The following is a 20,151-nucleotide window of genomic DNA, read 5'->3' on the forward strand; positions in this document are numbered from 1 at the left end:
TTCCCATGACTACCTGGAAGAGAAAATCAAAACTATCCAAAACAAGCTAATAGACTCTGAGGACAGAGATAGAAGAAATAATATTAAAATAAGAGGCATCCCAGAATTGATACAAGGTCATATGTTAAGATCCTATGTACAGCAAATGACAAAGGCGCTCCTACCTGAGCTAACAGAGTATGAGCTGTGCATCGATAGAGCCCATAGGGTTCCAAAACCACCAAACTTGCCTGAGACGGTTCCACGGGACGTTCTCGCCAGATATTCGTTTTTTCATGTAAAAGATCAACTCCTTTCACAGACGAGGAAACTACAAGTACTTCCAGCTCTTCGTTGACCTTTCCTCAGCTACGCTACAAGCCAGGAAGTCACTCCAACCTATCACTTCTACCTTAAGAAAATATGAAATTCCTTACAGGTGGGGTTTCCCCACGAAGTTACTTATCCGCAAAGATAATGCCGTGCACGTTGTAAAATCTATTGAAGAAGGGATGTCTCTCCTACAAACATGGCAGATCCAGCTTGACAAGCTTGCGGGACCAACAAGGAAGGACTTTCCAGCACGCATCGAAAGAGAGTGGCAGACCGCAGGGGGCAAATGAGACTTTCTCTTTTGGGGTAAAGTAAATGTAATATTATGGTTCTTTCAAGTGGAGATGGGAAAGATGTAACTCCTCCTCTTCATGATCACCCATGAAGTTCTTTTCCCCACTTGAAATTGCACCAATGCTGTTTCACACAGAAGGTGTACTGTATGTTCTTCAATTGGGCACCACAAAAGTGCCTTCATGGTTAATAGTTTCGGTTAAACTTACTTGTTTTTTGTTATTTGTGACTAAGGTAACAATTCCATACAGAACTCTCATTTATAGCTTACCATCCTGGTACCAAACAATGACAGAGGAAAGAGTTTTCCCAATCATACACAATGGGGATTAAGATTGTATCAATGAATGTAAAGGGTCTTAACAACCCCTTTAAGAGATCCATAATGTGGAAAGAAGCTACACAACAAAAAGCTGAAATACTCTGCGTTCAGGAAACGCATTTCTCCAGTAAGCAACCTCCCAAGCTTGCACATCCCATATACACCACACTTGTAACATCTTCATTTAGCAAAAAAAAGAGAGGGGTTATGGTGTCATTTAGCTCTTCCTTAGCATTAACTATAGAGGAACAAATTATTGACTCAGAGAGCCTCTATATAATTATCATTTGCACAATCAATAATCTACGATATACTATAGTTTCGCTTTATGCTCCAAACAGGAAACAAAGCTCCTTCACCAGGAAGCTTTTCAAACTGATAGAAAAAGTTAAAAAAGGTAATCATAACAGGAGATTTCAATGCCATAAGTGACCCCTCACTAGACACATCCAATGTGAAAACCTCTTCACATAGAACATTCACTCTTAAGCAGCTGATCTGGTCTTATAACCTATTCGATATTTGGAGGCTACAACACAGTGGAGAAAGAGACTACTCCTTCTTTTCCAACAGACACAGGAGCTACTCCCGTATAGACTACATATTAATAGATAAATCACTTTTGGACAGATCTACAGACACCCGATTGGGGGATATTAGATGGTCGGACCATTCTCCTGTGTCTCTCACAATTTCAGATAACCTCTCTTCCCACAGCGATTTTGTATGGAGGGCCAAAAATACAATAATTAACCACTCAAAATATACCCCTAGATTAATAAGAGCTCTGGACGAATTTTTTAGATTTAATACCAAAGAAAATGGTAACCCCTTCTCAATATGGATGGCCCACAAAGCCTTCATTGGAGGTGAAATCACAAAATTGCAAATAATGGCCAGTAAAGAAAGAGAGAGAGAAATAGTATCTGTTCACAGGCAAATACACACTCTAGAGCAACAAAATAAAAACTCCCCCTCCCCCATGGTAACCGCCGCAATATTAAAAGAGAGAGATAAGCTAAGAAACCTATTGCTGTTAAGATACGCCCATAGCCATAAATTAATGAAAACGAAGTACTACTCACAAGGCCAAAAGGCAGGTGCTCTACTGGCTCGCAGCCTCAAGCAAAAGACTCAGCAAAGTAAAATCCCTTTTATCAAACACCCCATTACTGGGGACAAAATTATTTCCCCTAGGGGCATTATAGAAGCCTTTAAAACTTATTATGAGGGACTATATAATCTCTCAGAAGATCCAGAGATAATACAACCAACTCAGGAAATGATAAATAAATTTCTCCTTAGAGTAAATCTTCCCCAAGTATCCCAGGTTCAGTTGGATCTCCTTAACACCCCGATCTCCCTGGAAGAAATCAGAGACACTATTAAAGGGACCCCCTGGGGAAAGCCCCTGGCCCGGACGGGCTCCCCTCAGACTATTACAGGAAATTTGTGGATATATTGCTTCCCCATATAAAAAAATCCTTTGATTTAGCTTTCTCATCAGGGGAATTCCCCAAGGATATGCTAGCGGCCCTTATAGTTACCATCCCTAAACCAGGTAAACCTCCCACCTCCCCTGCAAATTTCAGACCCATATCTTTACTCAACAGTGACGTTAAAATATATGCCAAAATATTGGCCGGAAGACTACAGTCCATTATTCCCACTTTGATTAAAAATGATCAGGTAGGGTTTATAGCGGGGAGACAGGCCCCGGACAACACCTGCCGCTTAATTACACTTATGCAACTCTGTGAACGCCACAATGTGACTTTCTCATTTATGACCATTGATGCCGAGAAGGCATTTGACCGAGTGAACTGGTCGTTTGCCTTCTCGGCTCTCACTAAGTTTGGTCTGATGGGCCCAATCCAAACAGCAATCAAATCTTTGTATTCATTCCCTACAGCCCGGGTATACACTAATGGATTGTTGTCTACTGAATTTGCCCTTAAAAATGGTACTAGGCAGGGCTGCCCCCTATCCCCAACATTCTTCATTCTATCAATAGAACCCCTAGCTGAACTTTTGCGAATTGACCCTAACTCCACAAGAGTCAAAATTGGCCCCATTGAACATAAAATTGCGCTATTCGCTGACGACATAATCCTGATCTCTACAAACCCCTCCAAATCCCTACCCTCAATATTTAACCTGATACAAGATTATGGAGCAGTCTCTTATTACAAGATGAACACATCTAAATCCCAGATTCTCCCAATAGCCATACCCCAGGACCAATTGCAATTTCTTAAAAAACGCTTCCCGTTGGATTGGCAAACGGCCTCTATCACATATTTAGGGATCCAATTAACATCCCCCACCTCCAGACTGTATGAAGCAAATTTTCTTCCACTTATAGCTGAAATTGATAAAGACCTTTCTAAATTTGATAAGGTCATACTATCTTGGTTCGGCAAAGCTGCTGTATATAAGATGAGCATTCTCCCAAGATTCCTATACTTATTCAGGACAATCCCCATACAAATTCCTAAATCCTTCTTCACCACTGCTAATACACAAATTAGGAAATTTCTCTGGCAAAACAAATCCCCTAGGATTGCTTTAAATATTCTCACTAGACATAGACACATAGGAGGCTTAGGAATTCCTGACCTGCACAATTACTACATATCTGCAGTTGCAGAACAGTTGATACATTGGTGGCGCAACTCTAAAGAAAAAGCTTGTGATGGAAACCCAATTAAATAATAACCTCCCATTAAGGAACAGGATGATTGCGGCAATGTGGCATCTATCCCCCCCACCAGTAATATATTCAGCAATTTCAATCTCAGATTGGGCATTTAGTCAAATCATCACCACATTAAAACAAGATCATGTTCCTGTACAATTAGACCAGATTCCCCTGACCTTCCTGGAACAGCAAATCCCAAACATTAAACTTACAGCTTGGCATTGCAAGGAAAGAAAGAGCACTTTGCAAGATATTACATTAGAGACCAAACTTCTCCCATTCTCGGACCTGAAAGAGAAGTTCGCCCTTACTTCACAGGAAACCTTAAATTACTTAAAAATACGTAATTTTTTCCTTCAAAATATAGACCCACAGCCCGCAATGATCCGGTCCCTACTGAAATTTCTAGATGATGTTAATTGCACTAAAAAAGGTATATCTATGATTTACAGATTATTAAACTCCAAACATAAGTTGGTCAAAACATCATTCATACTCAGGTGGGAGGAGGAACTGGGGAATACCTTTGAACTTGCCCAGTGGCAAAAAACTTTTGCCTTTGTACAAACTACATTCAGAAGCACTAATTTTCAAGAAGCAATGACCAAAACTATAATGAGATGGTATTTCTCACCGACAAGGCTTGCCTCAATATACCCCTCCTCCTCACCCTTATGTTGGAGAGGCTGCGGAGCAAGAGGCACTACTTCCCATATACTTTGGGGGTGCCCGGCTCTTCAGCCCCTGTGGAAGGCCACATTTGATCTAATTAACAAAATAGCCAAGGCACATATCCAAAACACTCCACACTTGGCGCTTCTCTTAATGGGTATTGAGGATATCAATTATAGGGTCAGAATAGTGGCTGCACACCTACTCATGGCTACTAAATTAGTGGTCACTAGGCACTGGAAGGAGACTTCCCCTCCCGTCTTCCAAGAAGTAATTAATGTCCTGAATGAAACTTGCACATACGAGCAAATCATATCACTACACAATAACATAAGCGATACCTTATAAAATGGGGATCTTGGCTAGATAACTCGCTTTGCACAGTAAAAGGAAATATAGGAATCTAAACTACAGAAATTATAGTCTGGAGATTACCCTCCCCCCCCCCCCTTTTTTTCCCCCTGTCCCCCTTCACATCCCTTAGCCGTGCGCTAATCTAAAGGGGCAGTACTGATAAAGTAATACTTGAGAGTGAGACAATATGGAAAATTAAGAAGCTCTTAGTCACTTTTGTTTTGGTTTAATGTTTTGGTTTCCTTACATTGTTAACTTTAGAGATTATTTTGCTGCTCTCAGCTATGGTATAGCAGTATAATTGATTTGTGATTTAGATATATGACCTCGCTCAACCTTGCTACCTATAACTAATTCACAAGAGGGCATATATGTCAACCAATATGCTAATCCTATGTACCATCATACATTCCATGCTGTAATTGTATTCTGCATTCTTCTGTACTATACTGAAAAATTCAATAAATATTGTTATTAAAAAAAAATAAATAAAAAAATAAAGCTGGCAAAAGCCTTGTAAAGCGTACCCTTGCCAGTGCTGGACAAGCTGCCTGCTCGCCTACTCTCCCTCGCTACTTGTCCCGCAGAACTACGCACTCTGCCGCTAGCGCTGTCAGAAGGGAAATACTGTTTCAGCTTGTGCACCAGGGCCTGCTGGTATTCATGCATTCTTACACTCCTTTCCTCTCCATGGATGAGAGTGGAAAGATTTTGCTTGTACCGTGGGTCCAGGAGAGTGAATACCCAGTAATCGGTGCTGGAATAAATTCTTTGAACGCGAGGGTCACGGGATAGGCAGCCTAGCATGAAATCTGCCATATGCGCCAGAGTACCAATGCGTAAGAATTCACTCCCCTCACTGGCCTGACTGTCCATTTCCTCCTCCTCCAACTCCTCCAACTCCTCTTCTTCTGCCCATACACGCTGAACAGTGAAGGACTCAACAATGGTCCCCTCTTGTGTCTCGCCAACATTCTCCTCCTCTTTCTCCTCATCCTCCTCCACCTCCACCTCCTCCGATATGCGCTGAGAAACAGACCTAAGGGTGCTTTGGTTATCAACAAGGGAATCTTCTTCCCCAGTCTCTTGTGACGAGCGCAAAGCTTCTGACTTCATACTGATCAGAGAGTTTTTCAACAGGCCAAGCAGCGGGATGGTGATGATGGCGGCATCGCCACTGACCATCTGTGTTGACTCCTCGAAGTTACTCAGCACCTGACAGATATCAGACATCCACGTCCACTCCTCATTGTAGACTTGAGGAAGCTGACTGACCTGACTACCAGTTCTGGTGGAAGTTGACATCTGGCAGTCTACAATCGCTCTGCGCTGCTGGTAAACTCTGGATAACATGGTTAATGTTGAATTCCACCTCGTGGGCACGTCGCACAACAGTCGGTGAGCGGGCAGTTGGAGGCGGCGCTGCGCTGCCCTGAGAGTGGCAGCATCTGTGCTGGACTTCCTGAAATGCGCACAGATGCGGCGCACCTTCGTGAGCAAATCAGACAGATTGGGGTATGTCTTGAGGAAACGCTGAACTATGAGATTTAACACATGGGCCAGGCATGGCACATGTGTCAGTCTGCCGAGTTGCAGAGCCGCCACCAGGTTACGGCCGTTGTCACACACAACCATGCCTGGCTTCAGGTTCAGCGGTGCCAGCCACAGATCAGTCTGCGCCGTGATGCCCTGTAATAGTTCTTGGACGGTGTGCCTTTTATCGCCTAGGCTCAGCAGTTTGAGCACCGCCTGCTGTCGCTTAGCGACGGCACTGCTGCTGTGCCTAGAGCTAGCGACTGATGGCGCCATGCCCACGGATGGTAGTTCGGAGGAGGAGGTGGAGGAGGGGTGAAGGGAGGAGGAGGCATAGTAGGCCTGAAAGACCTGGACCGAGATAGGCCCGCAATCCTCGGCGTCGGCAGTATATGACCAGCCGCAGGGTCAGACTCGGTCCCAGCCTCCACCAAGTTAACCCAATCTGCCGTTAGCGATATATAGTGGCCCTGCCCGGCAGCACTCGTCCACGTGTCCGTGGTCAGGTGGACCTTGTCAGAAACGGCGTTGGTCAGGGCAGGAATGATGTTGTCTGACACGTGCTGGTGCAGGGCTGGGACGGCACATCGGGAAAAGTAGTGGCGGCTGGGGACCGAATACCGAGGGGCGGCCGCCGCCATGAGGTTGCGAAAGGCCTCGGTCTCTACTAGCCTATAGGGCAGCATCTCCAGGCTAAGCAATCTGGAGATGTGGACATTAAGAGCTTGGGCGTGCGGGTGGGTTGCACTATATTTGCGTTTCCGCTCCAGCGTCTGGGGTATGGAGAGCTGAACGCTGGTGGATGCTGTGGAGGATCGTGGAGGCGACGATGGGGTTTTTGTGCCAGGGTCCTGGGCAGGGGGCTGACTATCAGCTGACACAGGGGAAGGAGCAGTGGTGTGCACGGCCGGAGGTGAACGGGCTTGGTGCCACTGAGTGGGGTGTTTAGCATTCATATGCCTGCGCATACTGGTGGTAGTTAAGCTAGTAGTGGTGGAACCCCTGCTGATCCTGGTTTGGCAAAGGTTGCACACCACAGTCCGTCGGTCATCCGGTGTTTCCTTAAAGAACCTCCAGACTTCTGAAAATCTAGCCCTCGCCGCAGGAGCCCTCGCCACGGGAGCTTCACTACGTGACACATTTGGCGCTGATGCACCAGCTCTGGCCCTGCCTCTCCGTCTGGCCCCACCACTGCCTCTTCCAACCTGTTCTGGTCGAGGACTCTCCTCCGTCTCAGAAGCATTGTGTTCACCCGGCCTCTCAACCCAGCTTGGGTCTGTCACCTCATCATCCTCCGATCCCTCAGTCTGCTCCCCCCTCGGACTTCCTGCCCTGACAACAACTTCACCACTGTCTGACAACCGTGTCTCCTAATCGTCGGACACCTCTTTACACACTTCTTCCCCTACGTCAAGAAGGTCATCATCACCCACAGACTGCGACTGGTGGAAAACCTGGGCATCGGAAAATTGCTCAGCAGCAACCGGACAAGTGGTTTGTGACTGTGGGAAGGGTCCAGAAAACAGTTCCTCAGAGTATGCCGGTTTAAATGCAAAATTTTCCTGGGAGGGGGCAGACTGGGGGGGAGGAGGCTGAGGTGCAGGAGCTGGAGGAGTGCCGATTTCGGTGACATGGGTGGACTGCGTGGAAGACTGACTGGTGGACAAATTGCTCGAAGCATTGTCGGCAATCCACGACATCACCTGTTCGCACTGTTCTGGCCTCAACAGTGCTCTCCCAGTAACTTCAGACATGAACCTAGGGAGTGTAGCTCTGCGGCGTTCCCCTGCTCCCTCATCAGCAGGTGGTGTCTCACCCCGCCCAGGACCACGGCCTCTGACCCCTGCAGTAGTTGGACGCCCACGTCCCCGCCCTCGTCCTCTACCCCTAGCCCTCGGGTTAAACATTTTGAAAATGAAAGTTATAACTTTAATTTTTTTAAAACTTTTTTTTTTGTGTGTTTTTTTGTGTTTTTTTTTTTTTTTGTGTTTTTTAGTTTTTAAAACCAAACGATGCTATCCTATTGCTATGGCTATTTTCTAGCCAAGTATGAAAGCACACTACTATGCCAGATGAGACGACGCTGAGTTATGAAAAAATAAACGTAAAATAAAAAGGAAATGGCAGACTGTGCCTAATTGAAATCCAACCCCTAATAAATTTTCCCACTTCGGTCTTTGCGATGGATATGTGCGTCACTAAGCGCTAAACACAGCGGTCGCAAGTCTCACTGCAAATTCCTCACAATTTGCTAGTAGATGCACTGCAGCAAGGACAGCCACCAGCAGATCAACCAGAAATAAAATATATATAACGCTATTGTAGGCGTAAGTAAGCCGTTTGGATTCTCCTTTGGCTATTTTCTAGCCAAGTATGAAAGCACACTGCTATGCCAGATGAGATGACGCTGAGTTATGAAAAAATAAAGGTAAAATAAAAAGTAAATGGCAGACTGTGCCTAATTGAAATCAAACCCCTAATAAATTTTCCCACTTTTTTGTTTGAGGTGGATATGTGTGTCACTAAGAGCTAAACACAACGGTAGCAAGTCCCCCTGCAAATTCCTCACAATATGGTACTAGCTGCACTACTAGTGCCAGCAAGCCCAGCCACAAGCAAATAAAAAAAAAAATTATAACGTTATTGTAGCCCTAAGAAGGGCTGTTGGGTTCTTGTAGAATCACTCCTGCCTAACACTATTCTAATAGAACACCCTAACGCTTTCCCTGACCAGCAGCAGCTCTCTCCCTAGCGGCATCCAGACAGAGAATGATCCGAGCAGCGCGGGCAGCGGCTAGTCTATCCCAGGGTCACCTGATCTGGCCAGCCAACCACTGCTATCGACGTGTAAGGGTACCACGTCATGCTGGGTGGAGTGCAGAGTCTCCTGGCTTGTGATTGGCTCTGTTTCTGTTCGCCAAAAAGCAAAACGGCGGGAGCTGCCATTTTCTCGAGCGGGCGAAGTATTCGTCCGAGCAACGAGCAGTTTCGAGTACGCTAATGCTCGAACGAGCATCAAGCTCGGACGAGTATGTTCGCTCATCTCTAAAGACTAATGTAAATACAAAAAAAAATATGTATGGCTCTCCACGAGTTTTTTGAGTACCATGGTGCTCTAGAATCTGGATTGAAAACAGCATTCAGATACGATTTTGGAAAAAAAAAAATTAGCACCAGTTAGTAAAATTCATAGATAAATCTTTATTTCCTTTTAAACACTTTCCATAAAGTTGACATCAAAATACTTTTCACAAGATAGTGTTAGTCAATGCATTTTGAATGCACCGCAGCGTTCTTATTCATGACTGTGAAGTGGCACTGAACTACTGCTCTAATGCTGGTGGAGGAAATCCTCGCCTGATTTGCTAGTCTACTCAAAGACATGCAATGGAGTACAACATAATCCAGAGTCAACACAGTTATTTAAAAACAACCATATAAAACTTAAAGGAGGTCTTCCCACAAATCCAAGTCAGGCCCTATCCATAGGATGCTGATGGTCAGTGTGGTCAGTGTGGTCTCAGTAATGAGACCCCCAAAGATCACAAAAACTAGGGTTCTGATGGTGTCCCAAGTAACTCAGTTGGACCCCTCATCGCTCTAGGAGATTATTGGAGCAGAAAGCCCCTCATGACTGTTCTGCTACATTCATCTTTATAGAGCTGACGAAGATTGCCGAGCGTGGCGTTCAGCAATTTCCATCAGCTCCATAGAGATGAATGGAGCACAGCAGTCATGCGCGGCCGTCTGCTCCAATAATCTCTGGGAGCGTCAAGGGGTCCCACTGAGGTATGTGGTGGGCAAGGGATGGGGAGTATTTTGCCCCAGTGGACACACACCTCATGAACTCTTACAAAATATATGGCTCACACCCACAGCTGTTTGCTGCTGTGTGTACCCCGGTCATAGCTCTAAACACTAAGCATAATTTAGTGTCACAGTATTGTTATCCAGGTAACATTTTAGTCTTGTGATATTTTTTACTTGAAAGTGTGTGGATGTGATACACTTAACTGCTGATATTGGGCAGTAATAAGAAGCCAAAGCAGAAGATTGCTGTAAGTTACTACAGGAAGAAGTATCCTATCATTGTTCTAATTCCAATTGCTGCTTCTTATAACTCACTATCCTGTATATGTGGGGAGAGTAGTACTGAAATGAATAGTATCATTAGGAATTAAATAGTTACAGGAGTCATAAAATCTTTTAATTCTTTGTTTTGTTCAGAATGATATTTCTTGAGTTCAGTTCTGGTTTTAGAAGCAGAATATAAAGTTTAGGAAAAAATATACAACCCAGAACTCCGGCACATGAGGTCAGGATGGCGAATACCTCCACAGCCACCATGTATTTCCCTCTGGTGCTCAGATAAGCCGGGATCATGGAGATCCAGACACTGCAGAACAGCAGCATGCTGAAGGTGATGTACTTGGCCTCATTAAAACTGTCCGGTAATGTCCTCACCATGAAAGCCAGAACAAAGCTTACAGCTGCCAGGAGCCCCATATAACCCAACATGGAGTAGAAGCAGATATCTGACCCCTCATTACACTGAATGATGATCTTCCCAGGATACGTGTGATGGTTATACTCTACATAAGGAGGAGACACCAGCAGCCAAATAACACAAATAAGAACCTGCATAGAAGAACACACCAGGACTACACAGTTATCAACTTTATATGAAATCAGCTTCCTCCAGGAACTTCCGGGTTTGGTGGCTTTGAAGGCAATGCAGACTGTGATAGTTTTGGCCAAAACACAAGAGACTCCAATGGTAAAAAAGTTCCCAAATGATACTTGTCTCAGTAAGCAGGTGATGTCCACTGGACGACCAAGGAAGAAGAAAACACAGAGGAAGCTCAGCAAGATGGAGACCAGGAGGATGAAGCTCACAGTCCGGTTATTGGCTTTAACAACTGGAGTGTCCCAGTAATGGATGAAGCTTCCCAATATGAACAATGTTATAACACACAGAAGCAAAGCAAATGTTAAAAAAATATGAAGTAATATATCCTTCTCATAGGATAGAAACTCTACTACTTTGAAGAGACACAACATCTTCTTCTCGTCGGGCCACATATCTTCAGGACATTTATGGCAGGTTTTACTGTCTTATTTTGCATAAATAGAAAAAAATAAATAAAGTTGTTAAAAATAGTAAAAGGAAAACAAACAATATTAATATTCAACAAGATATTTCTGATTTCTATATAACATTTATTTAAAGAAGGACAAAAAATACTCGATTTTCTAGGGATTCACCACGAACATTTTACATGTCTTGAATCAGAACTTGAATTTAATTCAACCCACCTGTTGCACATCTAGGATATTTATTTTTCTTTAATGGTTGTCCTCACCTTATTCCTAATATTTTATTGGGAAAAACATACACTGCTTGAGGAGTAAGTCATACCTACGTTTCTAAGTCAAAACTGAAAATCAGAAACCATCAGAAACTGGTTCTATAAATCTGTGGTGGCCCCTCTGGTGCAATATAACATGCAGTCTGTTTGGTGCTTTTTGAATATGTACAGCATTTATATCTTTGATACTGTGTTATTTTGCAGTGACGAACCGATTATATTTACATGGATGTTGACGTCTTTTGTGGTGATGGTAGATACTTTATGACTGTACGTAGGACCTTGATGTGCACCGCCTTGTCTTTACCACCTTTTGTGATACTGTTTTTTATTGGGTGTTTTTAAGTCCTAGTGACGATGATATTGTTTGTATACTTATATATACATATTTTGTAGTGAACTGAGTACTGATTCTGTTGTATTTTTGGTATGAGAAAGCGCAAAGACCTCAAAGCTTCAGATAGAGGTTCAGGGCAACGGGACGATCTCTATTTCCTCTGGTTTCAGATTTGAACTCTTGCACACAGAGTAGGACAAGAGTCTAACTGACCCAATACTGGTCGAGATTTTAACTGTTTCACAGTTGAACAAATGAAACAAAGGCGGTTGGGTTGGCCAGACATTACCCTTCTTAGGCTGACGTGTGCAAGCTCATGTTTTCATAGAGCAAGATATGGACACAGCTCTGGAAACATTCTGCATACGTGGTCTTTATAAACCATGGAGTTGGAAGACTTGTCCCACCACTTTGTGTTGGAGATGCCCACCAGGGAGGGTGCACATTCCCTGAAAGACCCCAGGGGCCATTACTGATAAGTAGTTCTGGGATTAAGGACATCATGATCATTATTTGGTCTTGCAGAGCTAAGGAGGAGATTTTTTTAATAACTCAAAGATTATGATATTCCCTGATTGTGCTAGGGAAACATAACTTAATTAAGTTGGATTCCAAATGGTGCAAAAGCATTTTTGTGAGGCAGGAATAAAATGTTTTCTTTATTGTTCACAAGGAAAAGGATCTCTCTTTAATAACCCAGAGAAGGTCTCTAAATACAAACTATGAAGTAGGGCAGTCAGAAACAGTAACATTTATTTAAAGACATGAGGTTGGGTGGATGGAGAGAAACTTAGGGGTTTCATATCTGGATCTTGATACTGATACTGAAAAAAGTTTAAAATAATAAAAGTTTTACCCTCCATTGCATGGCCAGGATTACATTAGAAAAGGTGGATTTGAGGGCCTTTCCTCTTTGTTCGCTTTGTCAAACCTTTTGAAATATTAGCAAGGGAGAAGGCAAGATATGAGGGAATGGGAGTAGTGGGGAAAAGGAGACTCAGAGACTCCCAGGATATGATTCTGTATGTAATACAATTGGTAAAGGATTTTGCCATCTATGCGGGTATGTTAATAAATTGGGATAAATCCATCCTGCTGCTGCTGGATTACATCACAAAGTATCACATGGTGTGACCACAAATCACAGTCACCATAAACCACCATAGTGGGGTTATTCTATTGGACCCAAGGCAGATAGCATTTTGAGAGTCACCACAAAGACAGTCTACTCGGATGCTCAAAGGTGACCAAACTTTTCAGATAGACCACTACCTATTTTTGTAATCATTGGCATTGAGGCACTAGGTCTTTTCTACTTAATTCCCTGACAAGCCTTCATGGCATGTTGGTATTTTATGTTTACTACCTTAACAAAAAAAGGAAGATATTTAGTTGCATTTCATAATTGTGTGCATCTTAAACTTAACAGAATAGATTGTGATGATGATCGTATAGTACAATTAATTGCACTTTAAATTACATGGCCTTTACGCTTGCTAATATTCATGCCCCTAATAAATATCTATATACATTTTTTGAAGGCGTGCTCAGGATAATAAAGAAAATAATTTGGGGAGAAGAAGAATTGGGGGAGATTTTAACACCATAGTCCATTCTGAATTCCACTACTGGAAGTGCCAGGCGGATATTCATTAAAGATATAATACACCAACGTAATTTTGTCCCGCCACCCACGACTTGTGATTTCCTGCTGAGACCCTGTGGCTGTTACGCTCCTCTGCTGCCAGCCCTGACCTTCTGCTCTGCCTCTGACCCTGAACCTTTGCCGCCTATCTTGACCTCCTGCCTGTCCCCGACCACGAGTTTGTCTGACGACTCTGTACCTTGCCTCGGCTGCCACCATGGACAAAGTTACACCTGCGGAACGACCTGGAGGTGCCTCACTGCAGCAAGTCCAACCTGCTTTGCGGCGGGCTCTGGTGAAAACCGGATACCACTTAGACTCTGGTCCCAGGTGTCGGCTTACGTCATCATCCACAGTGGTCCAGTGGGTCCACTACCCCTGGAGCCTGACAAATTTCCATGATATATCAACATCAACATGGAAATGAAAGGGATTTTACGTCTCTAAACCCCACCATCGATACTACCAATGGTCTGGGCCAATTATGCCCCAATAAAACTAACTTTTTGTATAAACCATATTTAGAAAGTTAGATCCAGTTGGAGAATGAATGTTAGACTACTCAAATTATATCATATGGAAATCGGAACAAAGGTTAAAAAAATATTTGGAAGCACAGAGAAGGATTTGGAATACTCGCTCCTATGGTGCAGCCATGAAGCAACCACTGTCTACAGGAATTAAATAGTAGACAGTTGCATAGGGGGGAGTATGAAGCAGGTTCACCGGCTGAGCCCTCTTTATACTCATCAGGTGTTTGCTTCACAATGGAGCAAACACCCTTTGCTAGCACCTATGATGGCCGCCGGCAAAGCCGAGCATTAAAGAGTCACACAAAGATCCGAGGCTATCGTGTTTTAGGCTATCTATTAAAATGCACGATTTACACATTGTAATAGATGATGTGCAAAATCCCCATATACTGCCATACTGTATTATGGCAGTATATAATGGGATCAATCAGACAACCAAGGGTTAAAGTACCCTAGGGGGTCTGAAATATAGTAAAAATAAAAAAAAAATCCTATAGATTCAAATCACCTCCCTTTAAATATAAATAAACAGTAAAAATCATAAACCCATTAGGTATCACCGCATCCAAAATTCTCAATATATCAAAATATAATAATGTTTTTACATTGTGTTTAACCCTTTAATGGAAATTAAAGTCCAAAGTCGCAAATGGCACTTTTTTTGTCATTTTGAAAAATATACAAAATTCAATTAAAAGTGGTCAAAAGATCACACAGTTCTAAAAGTGAAGCAGAAAATGAAGCGTGGCCAGGGAGCTAACCTTGGCACCACGGCCCTGCACCAACACATGTAGGGTCACCATCCAATGGTCTGAGAGAAGTGGGTGTCAGATGTGGTCCATCCTGCAGGCGCAGCAGCAGCAGCAGCACCTAGTGGCACATATGCTGATTCAGCAAGTCAAGGCTCTAGCACCTCTGCTGAAGAGAGCTTTTTGTCTTTGACATCATCTCCCGGTCCAGATGCTCCTGCGCCAGCAGTCGTTGAGCGAGGCGATTAGAAAGAGTCAACTCTATGCGTCCAGCCATCCTAAGGTGCAGAAGCTGACCGTGCTCCTGTCGAAGTTGTTGGTACTGCAGTCTTTCCTTTTCCAAATCATGGACTCTGCACCCTTCAGAGAACTAATGGCTTGTGCAATTTTTTTTTCCAAAAAAGACTTTGCCAGCCCTTTACCAATATGTACAACAGAAGGTGGGCCAGTCCTTGAGCTTATCAGTTTTTTTCCAAGGGGCATGGCAACGTGGACGTGTGGAGCTGCAACTATGGTCAGGACCAGTACATGTCCTTTATAGCCCACTGGGTGAATGTGCTTCCCGCCCAGCCACACCAACAACTTCCACAAGAGACAACGCTTTCTCCTCCACATTGTGAAACTGCAGCTCCTGCACCAGTGTCCGCTTCCTCCTTCTCCACCACCACCTCAGCCTCCACAAGTGCTGCTGCATCACACCACATGTGCAGGGCACAGCGATGTCACGCAGTTCTACACCTGGTTTGCGTGGGCGAACAAAGTCACACAGGGTAGGAACTACTCAGCATCATGCAACAAGAAATCCATGTGTGGCTTTCTCCGGACAACTAAAAATCGGAACCATGGTGACAGACATTAGGAGGAAAATGGTGTCCAAGCTGCATAGAGGAGGGATGGTCCAAGCACCCTGCATGGTGCACGTGTTCAATCTGCTAGTCAACAAGTTCCTGAAGTCTTCCAGCCATCTGCAAGACATTCTAAATATGGCCAGAAAATTGTCCACGCACTTCAGCCTTTCTTACAAAGCCAAGCACACCCTACTCGAGTTGCAGCGTCAGAACGGCCTCCCCCAACATAGTCTGATATGCGATGTTTCCACCCATTGGAATTCCAGCCTCCATATGTTAGACCGCCTGTATGAACATTACATACAGCCATTAATGATTTTTTGATGATGCAAGCAGACTGTAGTACTCCCCTGTGTAACTTTGATGTCAGCCACTGGCAGCTCATGCGTGACACCTGCCGTTTGCTCAGGCCCTTTGAAGAGGCCACGTTATTTGTCAGTCGCCAGGACTGCGGGATGAATAATGTCATTCCACTGCTTCATGTCCTGGAACTCATGCTGCAAAATCTGTCTGTTTATGGCACTGGAGAAGTGAAGACTACATCTCATGGCCACATGAGTCCGGTGGGGGTTGAACTGAAGGAGGGTGAGGAGGAGGACATTGGAGCACAAACAGTCTGGTGAAATCAGTGGTTTTTCCACTCTTGTGAGTTGAAGTGAAAGAGAGGAGGAGCCGGAGCTTCCGGAGGAGGTAGAAGACAAGGCAGATAACTCAGAAGCACTGTGGCAGTATACTGTGGAGATGGAGGAAGGGAGTCCCTCAGAGTCACTTGCGCAGATGGCCCTCAGCATGCTGCTTTGCCTAACTAGTGACAGCCGAATAGTCAACATCCGCCATAGGGATGACTTTTGGCTTTCCACCATCTTGGAACCTCGCTACCGGTCAAAAATGGGTGACTTTTTTTCCCTATGCATATTTAAGCATGGCACAACGTTCTATAACACCCTACAGGCTCTCTGCAGCCAGGAAATAACTGTTTTTTTAATGTGATTTGGGTCTAATCAAATTTTTTCGAAAAATTCGGCAAATCGAATTAACAAATTCACCCATCTCTACTGGTAACATCTGCTAAGGGGAAATTTCACTCAACTTACTGTACTTGGATGATATCACAATGTATAGATTACTAAAAACGTTGACACAAGTATTAAATTAAACATTTTGTCTGGGATTGATAATATGCAAAAGAAGGTTGCAGTTTGGAAAGGGACAGCATTCACCAGACTAATAAAAATGCTAACTCTTCCCCAGTACAAGGTGCTCCATGTTATATGCCAATTATTTGAAACGAAAGCTGGACCCTCTTAATAAATCCGGCGTGCGGTATACTGATTGGTGGGACAAAAAGTTTTGTTTTGAACCTTTAAAAAGTTTTATTTTAAACCTCAGTCTTAGTAAATCCCCCTATTAAATTTATTTTAAAAATTGTATATCTATGATTGTACTGACCCAAAGAATAAAGCAAAGTTGCCATTTGATATGTGCAGTGAAAGCTATAAAAAAGATCCCAAAAGAAAATAACACAAATTTGGATTTTTTCCAGCTTTCCAGTACATGACATGGAATATTAAATACTGACACTAAGAAGTACAATGTGTTACACAAATGGTCCTGTGCAATGTACGCAGTGTATGGTATCAGACCAATGGCTCATGTACAGCCACCTTACAGAACCTTTTAGGTTCATCGCGAAATGTACACCACTTGACGATTTTCAGTAACTTTTTGTGAGTAAGGAATATATTCCATACACCAAAAGTCTTTGAAATTATTGGGAAAAGCTAACGATTGGCTGCAATTATGTATTTTGTATGTTACATGTTATAGAAAGTACAGACATGGAAACATTTCTCACCTGTTATATTGGACGCTTCCCCCTCAGAACATGGGACACAGTTATAGCAGCAGACATGATGTCCTCCATTAGGAGCCTTCCTGAATCCTGGAGAACATCGATCATTACACAGAGACTGCGGCATCTTTAAAAGGGATGAAATGTAATAAAATTCGATTGTAGCAAAGAATCTGTGGAAGTTTTACAAAAGACTTCAATATATATTTGAAGGGTTTCTTAGAAATGTTATCCTGGAGTGATAAATGAAAATCGCGGCACTTGTAAATCTCATCAGCTTACTTTAATTACAAAAGGACATTATCCAGCAAATAGGACGCGTCTCAGCAAATCCTCGCCGAAACATGTGCTATTTGCTGGATTTGCATTAAAATGTCCTTACGTAATTAAAGTAAGCTGATGAGACTTACGAGTGCTGGGAATTTAATTTCTCACTAGAATACTCGGCTTTGCTGAGCCCCTGAGCACCGTGGAACCAAGTGCCGCCCGAAAAGTTTTTTGTTCTGCTATCATGGAATATCTCAATGTACATAACTAGAGATGAGCGAACATACTCGTCCGAGCTTGATGCTCGTTCGAGCATTAGCGTACTCGAAACTGCTCGTTGCTCGGACGAATACTTCGCCCTCTCGAGAAAATGGCATCTCCCGCCGTTTTGCTTTTTGGCGGCCAGAAACAGAGCCAATCACAAGCCAGGAGACTCTGCACTCCACCCAGCATGACGTGGTACCCTTACACGTCGATAGCAGTGGTTGGCTGGCCTGATCAGGTGACCCTGGAATAGACTAGCCCCTGCCCGCGCTGCTCGGATCATTCTGTGTCTGGATGCCGCTAGGGAGAGAGCTGCTGCTGGTCAGGGAAAGCGTTAGGGTGTTCTATTAGAATAGTGTTAGGCAGGAGTGATTCTACAAGAACCCAACAGCCCTTCTTAGGGCTACAATAACGTTATAATTTTTTTTTTTATTTGCTTGTGGCTGGGCTTGCTGGCACTAGTAGTGCAGCTAGTACCATATTGTGAGGAATTTGCAGGGGGACTTGCTACCGTTGTGTTTAGCTCTTAGTGACACACATATCCACCTCAAACACCAAAGTGGGAAAATTTATTAGGGGTTTGAGTAGAATTAGGCAGAGTCTGCTGATTTTTTTTTTTTTACCTTTATATCATTTTATAGCTCAAACTCCTCTTGCAAAGCAGTGTGCTCTCATTGTAGGCTACAAAATAGCCATAGGAGAACCCCAACAGCTTACTTAGGCCTACAATAGCGTTATATTTGCCTTTTTTTTGGTTTGCTTGTGGCTGGGCTTGCTGGCATTAGTAGTGCAGGTAGTACCATACTTTGAGGAATTTGCTGGGAGACCTGCGACCGTTGTGTTTAGCTCTTAGTGACACACATATCCACCTCCAACACCGAAGTGGGACAATTTATTAGGGGTTTGAGTAGAATTAGGCAGAGTCTGCTGATTTATTTTTACCTTTTTTACCTTTATTTCATTTTATAGCTCAAACTCATCTTGCAAAGCACAAAATCCAGTTGTGTGCTGTCAGTTTAGGTTAGAAACTAGCCATAGCAATAGGATAGCATCGTTTTGTTAAAAAAAATAAAAAACTAAAAAAAAATAAACACAAAAAAAATTTTTTTTTCAAGTTTACACTTTAATTTGGAAAATGTTTAACCCGAGGGCTAGGGGTAGAGGACGAGGGCGTGGACGTGGGCGTCCAACTACTGCAGGAGTCAGAGGCCGTGGTCCTGGGCGGGGTGAGACACCACCTGCTGATGGGGGAGCAGGGGAACGCCGCAGAGGTGCACTCCGTAGGTTCATCATGTCTCAAGTTACTGGGACTCGTGGTAGAGCACTGTTGAGGCCAGAACAGTGCGAAGAGGTGATGTCGTGGATTGCGGACAATGCTTCTAACCATTTGTCGACCAGTCAGTCTTCCACGCAGTCCACCCATGTCACCGAAATCGTCACTCCTCCAGCTCCTCCACCTCAGCCTCCTTCCCCCCAGTCTGCCCCCTCCCACCAAAATTTCGCATTTGAACCGGCATACTCTGAGGAACTGTTTTCTGGACCCTTCCCACAGTCACAAACCACTTGTCCTGCTGCTGCTGAGCTATTTTCCGATGCCCAGGTTTTCCACCAGTCGCAGTCTGTGGGTGATGATGACATTATTCACGTAGTGGAAGAAGTGTGTAAAGTGGTGTCGGACGATGAGGAGACACGGTTGTCAGACAGTGGTGAAGTTGTTGTCAGGGCAGGAAGTCCGAGGGGGGAGCAGACTGAGGGATCGGAGGATGATGAGGTGACAGACCCAAGCTGGGTTGATAGGCCGGGTGAACACAGTGCTTCTGAGACGGAGGCGAGTCCTATAGCAGAACAGGTTGGAAGAGGCAGTGGTGGGGCCAGACGGAGAGGCAGGGCCAGACCTGGTGCATCAGCGCCAAATGTTGCCCGTAGTCAAGCTCCCGTGGCGAGGGCTAGATTTTCAGAAGTCTGGAGGTTCTTTAAAGAAACACCGGATGACCGACGGACTGTGGTGTGCAACCTGTGCCACACCAAGATCAGCAGGGGTTCCACCACTACTAGCTTAACTACCACCAGTATGCGCAGGCATCTGAATGCTAAACACC

The 20,151-nt window shown here is 44.0% G+C and overlaps 1 protein-coding gene across 1 annotated transcript; it reads right to left on the reverse strand.

The window, feature by feature from the left end:
• Window positions 1–10,394: 10,394 nt before the first annotated feature.
• Window positions 10,395–11,270, reverse strand: LOC140131002 (vomeronasal type-2 receptor 26-like). The gene has a single exon (XM_072150861.1). The coding sequence runs from the start codon at window positions 11,268–11,270 to the stop codon at window positions 10,395–10,397; it is 876 nt and encodes a 291-aa protein (XP_072006962.1).
• Between the last annotated feature and the right edge of the window lie 8,881 nt (window positions 11,271–20,151).

This window comes from Engystomops pustulosus, chromosome 1 (genome assembly GCF_040894005.1).
Source record: "Engystomops pustulosus chromosome 1, aEngPut4.maternal, whole genome shotgun sequence".
Classification (NCBI taxonomy): Eukaryota; Metazoa; Chordata; class Amphibia; order Anura; family Leptodactylidae; genus Engystomops; species Engystomops pustulosus.

What these genes read in the sequence shown, in the direction of transcription:
- LOC140131002 (XM_072150861.1), bottom strand. Translation starts at nt 11,270, where the DNA reads ATGTGGCCCGACGAGAAGAAGATGTTGTGTCTCTTCAAAGTAGTAGAG.